Raw genomic sequence first — 16385 nt, forward strand, 5'->3', positions numbered from 1 at the left:
TCGAGTTTGCAGGCCGAGTGCCTTAGTGTCCTTCCAGTGACGATATACAGTCACATTGCATTGCCTTACAGAAGCTTCCAACTAAAATTGAAAATATAATAATTTATTTTTTATATAGTGTAATTTTTAAATAAATTACTTTAATTAAGTTGTATAAATAAACATATACATACATATATGCAGGGCTTTACATTAACACCCGCCAACCCGACCAATGCGGGTAGATTTCAGCTTTGGCGGATTGGACAGCTGCTCCCACTAGCCACTGTGGCAGGTTGGAAATCATTTTTACATTGCACTTTTTTTAAAGCAGGGTTCGACAATAAGGATGGCCCAATATGCGTGCAAATGTGATCTTAGAATCGAGAAACAGCACGACTGAAAACAATAACGAGACAAAAATTGTTCGAGATAAAGCAGGTGAATACCGTATGAGAGGATGATTTCTCACGCGCACAGGTGACGGTTTAAAGCGTGCACGCTCCCGTTTACTCGCGCTTTTTTTCCGTTCACTTGCGGTCGGTTCTCTGTGAAAGACTAGACAAAAACGATGCTTGTGTACCCACAGTCCTGCTGCTTTTAAGAGATCAAGATTGAAATTATATATATATATATATATATATATATATATATATATATATATATATATATTAGCGCTGTCAAAATTAGTGCATTAACGCATGCGATAAAATTTAAATAATTAACGCGTAAAAAAATTTTTTACGCAATTAACGCAGTTGCAGGTTTTTTTTACTTCCTGTTGTGGTGGACGTGTGTTCAACATGCAAGACGTGGATAAGACCAAGGAAGCACTTTTTGAAGGCAAGATTCAGTATAAAACGATACGTCGCATCACCAGGCTCTCCAGAGTTTCAAGCAATTTCGGGTGTTTCATTTTTAACTTTCGACTTCTGTTGTAAGTTGATACCACATGGCGAACAGAAAGAAAATCCTCCGCATTTCGTGACCCGGTGTTCCTTTAAGGTAATAAAATCACTGCTTAGGCTACACGGTAGAATTTTAATAAGAGTATACTCTTAATCATGTTAAAATCGGAGTATTGGAGTCTTGTGTGAATGTACTCAGAACGTCTCTGGTGAAGTCGCGAGCTGTCAAAGACAGGGCATTACTCTGCCTTTCAGCATGAGCCCTCCAAGCGTGCGACATAGGCTACCTGAAGAGCTAGGAGGGATGCGGGGGAGAGGGGTGTGCAATGTATTTAACGACCGGTTTGCGAGAAATTATCATTTATTTGCGGGCATTTGGGAGTCTCTGTGCACTTGCAGGATACTCCTAGTCTTAGCAACTGGATGAATGTAAAGGAGGATTAAGCAAAATTGTTTCTACTCTATAATTAATGTTCTCAACTCACAGCAATAAAACTTTACAATGAGTGCAACAGTTTGTATTCTATAGTTTATTATTATAATTTTTCATTTTCCATATCTGTAATACTTGTATTTTGGCATTTTTTTGCAGTCCACTTAGAATCCAACATGGAAATCAATGTTTTCTTTATTGGCATTGATTGTTTTGAAATTTAAATGCCATTAACATGCCTGTGTTTTAATTTCTGTAATAAATATATCTGTCAAGCCAGGATCTTGATGGTTTATTGTGGGTATGTTGTTTACATGAAGAAATCTGTGTTACAAGTTAAACAAAAATTCTATTAAACAATTATATTTAGAATTTAAATAGTTTTTGTCTTGCGTTTACATTAAATTTAACATTTGAATAGCCAAAATTACAAGTTTCAGTATTTTAAATGCGATTAATCACGATTAATATTTTTAAAAAGGTGCAATTAATTATTTCAATTTTTTCAATCGATTGACAGCACTAATATATATATATATATATATATATATATATATATATATATATATATATATATATATATATATATATATATATATATATAAGCAACAGCAGCAGTCACTGCTTTCGTTTTAATTATTCTCAGGCACGTGATCATCCTTTCATTATCACTGGTATGTTTTTACCTGCTTTCTTTTGCTTACAGTTATTTTTGTTAATATAGTTTAATTATCATCCTTTACAATAACATTTCTTTAATATGAGATTAACCAACCATTTGTGTGTAGTAACTGCTGATCTGGGACAACACAACATCTAAATCAAGTCATTTTAGCATATCAAAGTCACATTTATTTATATCAAATATTTTTTCCAAACAACAAAATTGTGGCTAGTGAAAATGGCAAGTGGCTAGTAATGTTGGAAATCTACTAGCCACAGTGGCTGCTGATTAAAAAAGTTAATGTAAAGCCCTGTATGTGAGCAATATCACGAGTAACAGTGCGATGTGACTGGATATTGTCAGTGGTGGGAGGTCGTGCATCGCTCGAGTTTGCAGGCCGAGTGCCTTAGTGTCCTTCCAGTGACGATATACAGTCACATTGCATTGCCTTACAGAAGCTTCCAACTAAAATTGAAAATAAAATAATTCATTTTTTATAAAGTGTAATTTTTAAATAAATTACTTTAAGTTGTATAAATAAAATATACATACATATATCATATGTGATAACAATATGTAAATGTATTAGTATTTTTTTTCCATTTGCAACTGCATGGATTCAATAAAGCTGACTATTAACGAAAAGGCATTACAATGATGGATGATACATTATGCAGAAACAGCTTCACATTATGAAACATAATTCACATAAACATTACGTCACACTCTTTAGCCATTAAAGGTGGAAATAAACATTTGTCTCGGTATTAATAAGAGCGATTGTGTATTTTAAGCTATGTCAGTCATTAGCTATAACAATAAATTTACAGGTTTAAGGGTTGGCTTTTCAGTTGTCAGGTTACAGAAACAACAATCAGTATCAAGTTGCATTTGCTTCTGGTTTGTTCAATGGTGTATATCTTATTAAACCCAGTTCTCCTTTGATTATGAATATTAATGATTATTCACACACATGTATCATGTCTGACACTGACGAAAGCTCATAAATAATAAACGTATGCACATATTAAACAATCACAGGCTGAAATGGTTTTTCTGTTAGATATTAAAAATCATTATGAAAATTAACTTAAACATAAAATGAAAAGCATAAATGCATAACTCCAGTGCAATTCTTTAACCCTTATTAATGAAAATGCTATATATATATACACATAAATCCAATATCGCAGAAATCCCATCAGCCGTGCAATCCTTACAGAAACAAGAGCATGTAAACACACAAATAATCCACCTCAGCCATCAATGCACCAATCAGAGACACAATAAACACACACTGAGCTTTAATACTCACCCTGTTCGCTGCTCCGTCTGCAGAAACAAACACAGACAATCATCGTGTTATCTTCGGCTTTTTTATAAACATTACAGACATTTTCAGGATTGATTTCAACCTAATGACTGGAGCACATCTGTCCTGCAGTTAAGGGCTGCACGATATTGAGACTGTGATATTTCGTTTTTCTGTGATATGAATATCAGTTGACAAGATGGTTTAAACAGCTGTATTTGGAAGGAATTCATTCGTAGGTTTACACGGATTGAGATGAGTTTGTAGTGGAGTGCATCTGCATTAAATATGATGAACAAATTATGTAAAAAATGACAGAACAAAAATGCTGATGATGGAGGCAGTGCTTTATGGTTTTCTGGACTTTAAATGTAATACTTTACACAATCAAACTATGTGATCAAATGCAAAATAAGTAATTACATTTAGGCAAGGCAAGGCAAGGCAAGTTTATTTATATAGCACATTTCATACACAAGGGCAATTCAAAGTGCTTTACATAAACAAGAATAAAAGAAACAAGTAAAATAAAAATAAAAACAAATAATAAAAATGCGTAAAAACAAAACAAAACATAAAAACAGGTAAAATGTGATATAAAAGAATGAAGAAGAAGAGAAAAACATGATAGTGCAATCTGTCGGACGCAGCACAGTGCTCATTCAGTAAAGGCACAGCTAAACAGATGTGTTTTCAGTCTTGATTTGAATGTGCCTACTGTTGGAGCACATCTGATCATTTCTGGAAGCTGATTCCAGCAGCGGGGGGCATAGTGGCTGAAAGCTGATTCACCCTGCTTTGACTGAACTCTTGGAACTTCTAGTTTATATGATCCTAAAGATCTGAGTGATCTGTTAGGTTTGTATTCAGTGAGCATATCTGTAATGTATTTAGGTCCTAGGCCATTTAGTGATTTATAGACCAGTAATAATACTTTAAAATCTATTCTGAATGTAACTGGGAGCCAGTGTAGAGACCGTAGGACAGGTGTGATGTGCTCTGATTTCCTGCTTCTGGTCAGAATTCTTGCCGCAGCATTCTGGATGAGCTGTAACTGTCTGAATGTCTTTTTAGGAAGACCAGTGAGGAGTCCATTACAGTAATCCACCCTGCTGCTGATAAAAGCATGAACAAGTTTTTCTAAATCTTCACTAGAAACAAAGCATCTGATTCTTGCTATGTTTTTGAGATGATAGTATGCTGATTTACTGACTGCTTTGACATGACTATTGAAACTCAGATCTGACTCCAGAGTCACACCAAGATTCTTGACCTTATTTTTTGTCGTTTGACCTTTAGTGCCAAGGTACGCATTTACCTTGAGAACCTCATCTCTGTTCCCAAACACAATCATTTCAGTTTTCTCTTTGTTTAACTGAAGAAAGTTTTGGCACATCCAATTGCTCATTTCATCAATGTATTGGCAGAGGGTGTCAATGGGGCTGTAGTAAATTAATATAGTTTTCGTTGTACAAGCGAAATTACAGCTGGCCTCTGAGTTTCTCCTTGCTACGTCACACTCAAGCTCTGATTTGTAGGTGAATAACCAATCAGTTTTTAAAGTTTTATATTGAGGTATTCATTGCATTGCATTGCACAGCATTACAACACATATTACAACATCTCTATTTATTTATTTTTTGCAAAAAAGAATTCAACAAGTTAAATAACACACATAAAAAAATTAAATAAATAAAATGTAAAAAAATAAATAAGTAATTCGTATAGATCCAGAATACACTTTAAAACAACATCTAACCCTTAAAACCCACCTCACCCCTGGGACTAAAGCTTATGCAGTACTGTTGGTGTGACCTTCACCATCTGGGTTATTAACCTACGCTTTCAAGATAGAGGAGAAGAGGAGACCAAATCTTGTCAATTTTTTTCAATTTCTTTGCTATAAGAAATCTGATCCTTTCCAAATGTGCTCATTTAGTTCATTCTTCCAGCCAATATTTAAATGATGGGGATTCTGTTGATTTCCAAAATCTTAGCACCAGCTTCTTTGCCACAATAGGGTTGTAAGATAGCAGTTCAGGGAATCAGGGCCGGAGTGGGACTCCTTTTCAGCCCTGGAGTTTCAAGCCTTACGCCCTATTCACACGGGGCGTCAGCGTCAACGCTTCCCATTCACTTTGAATGAGTGACGTCAGGCGTTGCCGAACTGCATTGTGGATCCGTCGGCGCCGCTTCAGAAGCGTTCCTTGCTGCAGAAGTTGGGACCAGCTCAACTTTTCAAGCGCCGACGGAAGCGTCAGCCAATCAGATCGCTGTATGCAAATACACCAGCTCAGACAGTGGCCTATTGCTGACTGAATTTCATTGGCTGACGCTTCTATGACGATCGTTTCAGCTCCAACTTCAGACACGCCCTCTGTCAAGCGTTGACGCTGAAGCCCCGTGTGAATAGGGCGTTACCGTACGTTCATACCGAAAGCGGCGAGAGCGTCAAAGTAGCCGGAAGTCATTCATTTTCAATGAGAGCCGGCGGCGATAAGCGGCTAGGAGCAGCGCGGCGCGTCTTCGCCGGCATGAGCGTCGAGGAGAGTTGAAATGAAGTCAACTTTATGGTAATGAGCTATGACGCGGTTCGGCGACAAGCAATCAGAATGAAGACGTCCATTGCTTGATAGCAGTTCAGAGAACACAGACCTGTGAACTTTGGTTCCGACCACAGTTGTTCCCAAGGGTTTGATTATTGCGGTCGCCGGATTTCCAATTATTTACCATTTTTTCCTACAGGAACATACATTAAATAAGTTACTGGCGAGTTACTGATGTTCATTGATGTTGCAAAAATTTATCGGGCGGGAATAAATAATTAAATATTAAGCGGGAATCTCACGCGATGTGACAGTACAAAACAGTATAACTTAGCTGCTTCAGGATATTTCAAACATATGGACACATATTGGATAAATAGAGCAAAGCCACACCACACGCAACTTGATCTTCCATTGTTGTATGAATTTGATAAGAAGTGCGCAACATTTTCACGCTAGAAACATGTTTTATGCAGGAATGTAACTGATATGTTGCAACGGCTCCTTTAAATATGAGATCAATGTAGCGAGTTTTGACGCTCTCGCCGCAGGAGATGAAGGCAGAGAGCGTTGTCGCCAGGGCGGCCAGAGCGACCTTGGACGCTCTCGCCGCTTTCGGTGTGAACGTACGGTTAGACCGGCCCACCTATTCCACCTATGTTCTATTCCCAGTTATCCCCCATATTCCCTATTCTAACTTTTAAACTTGAAATAATTAAAAAAAAACATTATAGTCATCTCTCTAAGGTGTAATTTACTTTTAAAGTATTTTTACAGTTCAGTTTTAGCGATCTTTTTTTGTTTCCAATTGCGCTCCCTTCGCAGTGCACTTTGAAAACAGTGATGTCATTTTAAACACAGCCTCATGGCGAAAGCTATAGGTGACCTATTATTTAAAAGTGGAATTTGTTACATCTCCAAAGCTTGTGAAAACAAAAAACACAGCAAAAGTTAATGCTTTTAATTTTATAGTGGGTTATTACAGTTTTTCTCAGTCGCTTTGGTGCTTTTCTCACAACAATATTTACATTTGCACAACAGGTCATGCATTTCTCAAAACAATTAGTCATTTGTGCACATCCTAGTAGCAGTTTCTCATTCCTTCCAACAAATTGTAAATACTTTTGGACATGCATGAATTGCTTTCATACAACTCTCTGCTGTTTATAACATTATCATTTGCTTATGTCATGTCAGTCAAAATTAGCTAAACTTGTGAATGCTGAATTGTATATTAAACTAACAGTCCTTATTTCATTACTTGAGTCATTACATACAAAAATGTTGAACTAGTTGTCAAAATCTGTCTAGCAAATTTTATAAAACAAATTTAAAATATTTATTTTCCTGAAAATGTCTTTAAAATTGAACAATTTGATGAATGATTTGCAGAACTGTGTATGTTGTAGGTTCAGTTCCAATATGTACTGCAATATTGTGTACAGTTGTGCACAGCTCTACCTAAAGGGAGTTAATGTTTGTTGTATATAGGTGTATTAAAGGTGTAATTAAGGTGTATTTATTCTTTAGCACAATGCTGGGAAAACATTAGAATTGCAAAGAGCAAATGCAGTAAAAATGTGAAACATACATATTCAGTGTCTTGTACTTAGATGCCTCACTAAATGCAGTGATGTCTAACTTTACTGTAGTGTTCAAATGGCTGTGCAAATAGTATACAGTGCTGTCATGAGCATTTTCAGGAAGTGTCACCAAAATCTGACTTTTTTTTGCATTGAAAAAATGTAGAGTAAACTGTCATAATGAAAACATGACAAAGCCATTTGACTATCTTGTTCATAAACAATGGTGTCAGGACTTTTCATTTTGATGACACTGACACTTTGATTGACATCAATACTTGCTTTTGAGGAATGAACTATCCATTTTGAGCATGTGACACGCTTTTTGCAGGTTATCAGCTAGCTTTTGCAGTTTGTACTAATTGTTTTGAGAAATGCATTAACTGTTGTGCAGAAATGCGCTAGTGTTGTGAGAAACGCACCAAAGAGACTGAGAAAAACTGTAATTAAGTATCTGTACTGTATATGACATGGGCCTGTTGGTTAGAACATTTCTGCAGTGGTTTGCATGTCAAATTGTAAAAGTAGACTTTAAAAAAAATTAAAAACAAACAAACAATATACTACTTAATAATAATAATAATAATAATAATTATTATTATTATTATTATTAAAGTAGGATTTTTTTTCATTTCTTAATAAATAATATTAAATTAATTTCTTAATAAACAGCCTCATTAATTATTTATTTATTTATTTGATTTATACATGAGATTAGAATACATGTTAGCTTTTGTAAGTGATTTTATGTTATAGAATAGAATATGTAATGTTCTCAATGACATTAGTAAAGGAAACACAGACCCTATATGTGCCATTTACATATATTTCAGTTTATATGGAAAGCGAGTGCATGTTTTTTACCAAAACTGATCTTGGATTTTATTTTAAATGCGTGTGCGTGTAAAACAATATAATTTGCACAAAAAAATGATGGGGTTCTTCTTTAAAGAAGTTGTTACTCCACCACGTTTAGAGCATCATTATGGGCGTTTTACGTTATAACTAACGTGGTTCAAGCGATGGATCTATGACAGAGAAACTATGGGTTTTGGGAAACACTCGTCACTACATCGTTCTTTTCCCAAACGATGCATCATACTATGATAGTTCAGCTGCGAGTTACGTCGTTTTTCGGGAAACGCACCCCTGGTCGGCGATGTTGCCAACTAATTAAGCTAACACGAGAAACTTGCTTGAAGGAAAGATGACTGAGTGTAATTCGCTCATTCGCAAACTGCGTCACAAACTTGAGCACTCACAACTACAGCTCTGCAGCTGTAGTTAGAAACATAGTTCCTGGATGTGTTCTATTCCCACTTATCCTCCCATCATCATCATCATCATTAACATCATCATCATTAATATTGTTATTATTAAAGTAGGATTGGTTTCATTTCCTAGTAAATAATAAATATTACATTTTATTTCTTAATAAACAGCCTCATTATTAATTTATTTATATGATTTATATATGAGATTAGGATACATGTTAGCTTTTGTAAGTGATTTTAGGTTTTAGAATAGAATATGTAATGTTCTCAATAACATTAGTAAAGGAAACACAGACCCTATATGTGCCATTTACATATATTTCACTTAATATAAAAAGTGAGTGCATGTTTTTACCAAGTCTAATTTTGGATTTTATTTTAAATGCGTGTGCGTGTAAAACAATATCATTTGCACAAAGAATTGACGGGGTTCTTCTCTAAAAAAGTAGTTTCTCCACCCTGTTTAGAGCATCATTATGGGCGTTTTACGTTATAACTAACGGGGTTCAAGCGATGGATCTGCGACAGAGAAACTACGGGTTTTGGGAAACTACATCGTTCTTTTTATGATGCATTGTACTATGATGCTGTGTTCACACCAGACGCGGAACGCGCGGATAAATCGCGCTATTCACGTGTAAATTGCCACGTGAACATTTGAATTTACTCGCTTCATTCGCAAGTCAAACCCCGCTTCATTCGCGCATCAAATCTGCTTCATTCGCGTGTCAAATCCGCTTCATTTGCGTGTCAAAACAGACGCGGATTCGCGTGATGGGCAAAGCTTCTGTCTACCCGTTGACTCTAGCTTCATAGCTTAATAGCTAACATGTGTTTTATGAAGAAAAAACAGTGTTTATGTGCTTTATGAAGACTGAAAAACAGTGTTGATGTTGTTTAGGGTCGTGTCTGAGTCCACTACATCCTTTCAGAGGTGCATCCAGCTCTTTGAGCTCATAAACTCCTCCAGAAACTGAACCTGGATGACGGAGGCTTTCAGCGGTGCTTCTGACTGAGCCAAGCCCAGTTTGATGACTTGTTGTCGGTGTCGCCATCAACAGGTTCTACGTCACAATCACACCACCACAAGAGCAAGCTCCTGATTGGTTAACGTGGCGCGAATGTCCGCTGAAGTTCAGATTTTTGAACTCGAGAGATTCGCGCGAAACGCTCATTAAGCGCGTCAAACGCGCATAACGCTCAATTCGCCCCGCGCCATTCGCGCAATTCGTGTCATTCGCGCCGCGCCATTCACGGGTATCGCGCCGCAGGATGTCTATTCGCTTGTTTGCATTGACTTAACATGTAAATCACTTGACACGCATTCCGCATCTGGTGTGAACGCAGCATGATAGTTCAGCTGCGAGTTACATCATTGTTTGGGAAAAGCCCCTCTGGTTAATTATAATCCCAGCTCAATATTGCGAATCCTGCAATGTGACTATTTCAGATTCGCTCATTGTGATATTGATGTTGATCTATTGTGCAGCCCTAACACTGCTGGATGTGCTACAATCAGAAAATAAACACAAATCCCATTTACAACTCTTCAAAATCTACAAAGCAGACTTTATAAGTGATGAAACTTAAAGAATGTGCTTCTTCCTTAAAGAGTTTACAATAAATCTATCAAAAAAGCTCATCTTTTTAAAGTGGAAACACATCTCTCCACTCTTAATGCATGGATAAAGGAAGGGTTTACTTGCATTAAATCACTTACTAGTTCTTTGACAAGGTGTGGCGCCCCTTTTTAGATTATCTGCTGGCTAACTCTTGATTCTTAAGCTGAGCAATAACATATGAATACACGTTTATTATTAATTTTTTATTTAATTTGATTGACATTTTTCAATGGGAAGTTATAGGCTGTTGGGAAGTGTTTTTTGGGGGAGTGTCAGCAACAACATGGAAGGATAACTATAAAATGAACGTTGCAATTGATATTCCATGTAGAAACCTAATAAAAGAAATTTGAAATAAAAATGCTTGAAATAAAAATCCCTTTTGAGGTGGAGGAAAATACACACGTTTGCATATTTAGTATGCAAAATATAGTTAGGCCTCATGGGTTAGTAAAGACCATCATTTTGCATTAATTAAAGGAACATTACACTTTTTTTAGGTTCATTTTACAGCTCCCCTAAGAGTTAAACATTTGAGTTTTATCATTTTTGAATCATTAGGACGTGGCTGGAGCACTTTTAGCTTAGCTTAGCATAGATCATTGAATCGGATTAGACCATTAGCATCTCATTCAAAAATGACCAAAGAGTATTGAGAGTTTGACTCTTCTGTAGTTACATCATGTAGTAAGACCGACATAAAATTAAAAGTTGTTATTTTATAAGCTGATATTTTGGCAGCATCTTAATATCTTGAGAGTTTTTAATATGCGAGGTGTTTCTTATGCAGCATTTATAGGGGCTGGACAGTAAATTTAACATTGTTCTCTCTTCTGGCTGCCGTTCTCAGTCTTACACTCTCTTTTCTTTTTTTGGAAAGTTTTCATAACACAATCATGAAGTTTTTCTTTTATTATTTCAGCAAAGAAATGATTTGTTGTACTCTCCCATTCACTGCGCTCTAAGTTTTCCCAACTATAATGACAAACCCGGAAATGTGAAAAGGGTCCATATCTGTGCGAGTCTGTACCTCTGGATTCGAGGGCCTCGGGGTGACTGAGGTCATCTTTAGGCATCAGGTGTGGAGGGAAAGGAAAGGCTCCGGGAAGAGCCATGAGTCCTGCACCGGCGCCCAGACTCAGCCCTGAGGGGTGCGGTGTCATGGGGAAACCTGGCGCATGATGGGACAGATGCTGGAACTGCTGCTGCTGCAAACCCAGAGCATCAAACTAATGTAAAAGACGACAATGGATGAAAACACACCACAGATATTCAGATGCAGACAATTATTAGCCTTTATTATTATATTATATATATTATTAATGATTAGCCTTAATTAGTAATAGAACATGGATGGATGGATGTATGGGTGGATGGATAAATGGATAGATGGATGGAAGAATGGGTGGATGGATGCATAGATGGATGGGTGGATGGATGGACGGATGAAACGATGGATGGATGGATGGATGGATGGATGGATGGATGGATGGATGGATGGATGGACGGACGGATGGATAAATGGATGGATGGACAGACGGATGGAAAAATGGATGGATGGATGGATAGACAGATGGATGGATGGATGGATGGATGGATGGATGCATGGATGGATGCATGAATAAAAGGATGGATGGATGGAAGAATGGGTGGATGGATGCATGGATGGATGGATGGATGGATGGATGGATGGATGGATGGATGGATGGATGGATGGATGGATGGACGGAAGGATACATGGATGAAAGGATGGGTGGATGGATGGACGGATGAAAGGATGGATGCATGGGTGGATGGATGGATGGATGGATGGATGGATGGATGGACGGATGGATAAATGGATGGAAGAACAAACAGATGGATGGATAGGTGGATGGATGGATGGATGGATGGATGGCTAAATGGATGAAAGGACAAACAGATGGATGGATAGGTGGATGGATGGATGGATGCATGAATGAAAGGATGGATGGAAGAATGGGTGGATGGATGCATGCATGGATGGATGGATGGATGGAAGGATGCATGGATGAAAGGATGGGTGGATGGATGGACAGATGAAAGGATGGATGCATGGGTGGATGGATGGATGGATGGATGGATGGATGGATGAATGGATGGATGCATGGACGGATGGATGGATGGATGGATGAATAGATGGATGGATGGATGCATGAATGAAAGGATGGGTGGATGGATGGACAGATGAAAGGATGGATGCATGGGTGGATGGATGGATGGATGGATGGATGGATGGATGGATGGATGGATGGAAGGATGGGTGGGTGGATGGATGGTGGGATGGATGGAAGGATGCATGGAAGGATGAGTGGATGGATGGATGGATGAATGGATGGATGGATGCATAGAAGGATGGATGGAAGGATGCATGGATGGATGGATGGATGAATTGATGGATGGATGCATGAAAGCAAGGATGCATGGATGGATGGAGGAATGGATGCATGGATGGATGGATGGACAGATGAATGGATGGAAGGATGCATGGATGGATGAATGGATCATCCTGGACAACAGCTAAAGCATTCAGTATGTTAGATAGATAGATAGATAGATAGATAGATAGATAGATAGATAGATAGATAGATAGATAGATAGATAGATAGATAGATAGATAGATAGATAGATAGATAGATAGATAGATAGATAGATAGATAGATAGAATGGATGCATGGATGCATAGAAGGATGGATGGAAGGATGGATGGAAGGATGGATGGATAGATAAATGGATGGATGGATGGATGGATGGATGGATGGATGGAGGGATGGATGGATAGATGACAGCATAAATAAAAAATCAAGTTTATTTGGCTTGTGACAGGTCATTGGTCAGGCTGACGAAACGTTGGCCTGTGATTGGTCAGACAGTAAACGGATGTTTGAAGTGAAACTCACCCCGATGATGGCGTTGAGCTCAGCCATGCTGACGTGTTTGGATCTTTCCACTGCCTGAGCGACCTGATGCTGATGCTGGAGGAACACACAAACAACACACGTGAACACAAAACGGACATTCAGACTTCAAGACCACGCATACAAAACAAACACACACACACACACCACAGAATGATATAGACTAGAGAACGATAGAACAATATATAGAACATAGAACGACAAACAGACAGACAGACAACCTGATATTCAAACTTCAAGACCACACATGCAAAACTGCACCCGATGGGGAAACCTGCACCTTTCACTGTGGAGAAACCACAAACAAAGCAGAAGCATGTGTGCATGTACTGTATGTGTGTGAGTGTGTGTGTGTGTGTGTGTGTGAGATGGGTGGCTGAAAGGAGCTGTTGTTTTCTCTGCGGCGGCGCTGATGCTGATGTTCTCAGAGGCTCTTATGATTACAAAATAGCCAAATCCACTCAGCGGGGCTTCGAGAAGAACAGCATGAAATATTGATCCAGCAAAGAGGAGGGCGACTGGAGGCTCTCGCCGATGACCACCTCTACTGTTAATAATTCACGTGTAAACAGCCAGGGGGGAGTGCGTGTGTGTGTGTGAACGTTTTGGTGAGTGTGTGTTAGATTGTGTATGTGTGTGTGTGTGTGTGTGTGTATGTAAGTGTGTGTTTAAGTGGGTATATGTATGTGTGTGTTTGTGCATGTTAGTGTTTATGCCTGCGTGCGTGCGTGTGTGTGTGTGTGTGTACATATCTATATATATTTGTATGAGTATAATATTTGTATATGTATGCGAGTTTGTTTAAATGTGTGTGTGTGTGTGTGTGTGTGTGTGTGTGTGTGTGTGTGTGAATTTCTATATATATATATTTGTGTGGGTATAATATTTGTATATGTGTGCGAAATTGTATGTATGTGTGTGTGTGTGGTGGCGAGTGTGTGTTAGAATGTGTATATGTGTGCATGCATGTATGTGTGTGTTTAAGTGGGTATAAGTGTGTTAGAATGGGTAAGAAAGAGTCTGTGTGTGTGCACAGTAGTGTGTAGGCGTGTGTGTGTGTGTGAGTATAACATTTGTATATGTGTGTGAGTTTGTAAGTATGTGTGTTGTGGTGAGTGTGTGTTAGAATGTTTATATGTGTTTGTGCATATGTGGGTATTATGATACCTATGTGGGTATGTTAGAATGGGTGAGAGTCTGTGTGTGTGTTTGTGTGAGTATAATATGTTTATGTGTGTGTGTGTGTGTGTGTGTGTGTGTGTGTGTGTGTTTATATGGGTATATGTGTTAGAATGGGTGAGAGAGAGTTTGAATGCGTGTGTGCGCATTAGTGTGTATGCGTGTGTGAGCTTAATTATATGTGTTTGTGTGAGTATATACATGTGTGTTTGTGTGTGAGTATATATATATATATATTAGGGGTGTAACGATTTATCATATTTATTGCGATGCAAAAATGTCACTATATGCATCGTGGCGTTATGACGATTTGATTACGATATGACGTCCGTTTTCTCTTATTAGTTGAGCTGTTTGCATGTGAGCTACGTTCCACCTGCTGTTGCACGTGAGTTCAGATTGCTGCAGCAGTAATGTTAGCAGACCAAGATGAGTGGAGGTGAAATAGAGGATGGCCCATCCTCTCAAAATCAGACGTCTGGCAACATTTCGGTTGTACAGTCATTGCTTTAGACTCGTCCGCTTTTTGACACGCATACTGGTACAAACATAGCCTAAGTTTGGATACCTCCTAATGGTGTTGAAAGAGTCACATACTGTATTTATAAGGTACAATTCACCCTAAAATATCATTCTGTCTTCATATAATGATGTATTGGCGGCTGCAAAATCACACATGACGTGAGCTGACCGTGAGCTGTTACTACAGAGGGCGGACTTTGATAGGCGCGTCTGCTTCAGTGAACAGATCCTGCAGGTTGTGACTAACAGGTAATAAAGTAGTAAACAGCATTCAGTTTGTGGAACAGAGTGATCGTTCAGGAGCCGCGTGGGAAGTATGAACAGCAGTGGAAATGAAACCGAAAGCGTGCACATTATTTAAACAATCATATCGCATTTTAGAGTTATGATTACGACGAGCATGAACTCTTTTGAGTACAGAGGTACACAAAAATGCACGTCAACATGGGACACTTGATAGCGCCGACATCAGCGACGCCGAAGAAATAGTAAACCTGCCTAAACTGCTGAAAAGAGTCACGACTGTCCTTTGTAATAAAAAGACGGCCGCCCTGTCACTCATCATGCCCAACATGAAGACAGCCATCCATAAAAACCTCTCAGACAGATACACATCAGTTCAGGATTATCTTATACAGTGGCGTAGCGCAAAATGCGAAGGCCCCCCTGCAGGGATCGCTGACGGGGCCCCCTGATGAAGAGAGGGGGGGATACGTCATACGTCAATTTGCATATCACTGACGTCATCACGTTTTACCGTTTCTGTTTGTTTAACAGCCTATGGTTAATAAAGGGGCATTTATAATTGCACTGCACTTTATATAAGCATGTTTATTTAACTAAATGTATTGCTGTTTGAATACAGTATATCATTATAGATGTGTAGTGAATGTGCAGTAATCTCTCATATGTAATAAACTCAGACAAGTTCAGAAACTGTCACTAAAATATCTGTGATTGTGAACAAGAAAAGAATAAACGGTCCAATTAAATTGTTAAAATAAAGTAGAAGTGGATCGGTTTGACTGTACAAGGGAAATACCTTCACACTGCCTGTGCTAAATCATTTGTCGTCGGTACGCAGAGGGGTGATCTGCTCTCGGGCTGCAGGTGGGAGAGGCTGCTGTAGAGCAGAGGTTCTCAAAGTGGGGGTCGGGACCCCCCGAGGAGTCGCGGGACAATGAAGGGGGGGGTCGCCTGGTGATTTTCAAAAATCAATTAATTTTTATTAAACCTTAAGACTTACTGTATTTTATCAATAACCTACTGATGAGAAAAAATAGTTATTTATGGTTACTATAAACTATATAGTTACTATAGTAGCTTATAGTTACTAGTTCTATTGGATTGCGACTTCTCGGGTAATTACATTATACTAAAGACACAGTAATACTGTCTGATGCAGCAGATTTTGTAACACCAGGTTA

The 16385-nt window shown here is 38.3% G+C and overlaps 1 protein-coding gene across 3 annotated transcripts in view; it reads right to left on the bottom strand.

Moving 5' to 3' along the window:
- tle2c (TLE family member 2, transcriptional corepressor c) overlaps nucleotides 1-16385 on the bottom strand; it is a 67054-nt gene that overhangs the window by 17366 nt on the left and 33303 nt on the right. The window contains exons 6-8 of one of the 3 annotated variants that reach the window (XM_009298918.4): nucleotides 13240-13314; nucleotides 11352-11550; nucleotides 3300-3316 (exon numbers count right to left, since the gene is read on the bottom strand). In XM_009298918.4, coding sequence (XP_009297193.2) covers nucleotides 3300-3316; nucleotides 11352-11550; nucleotides 13240-13314 — 291 coding nt within the window. 3 annotated transcript variants of the gene reach the window in all.

This window comes from Danio rerio, chromosome 2 (genome assembly GCF_049306965.1).
Source record: "Danio rerio strain Tuebingen ecotype United States chromosome 2, GRCz12tu, whole genome shotgun sequence".
Taxonomy (NCBI): Eukaryota; Metazoa; Chordata; class Actinopteri; order Cypriniformes; family Danionidae; genus Danio; species Danio rerio.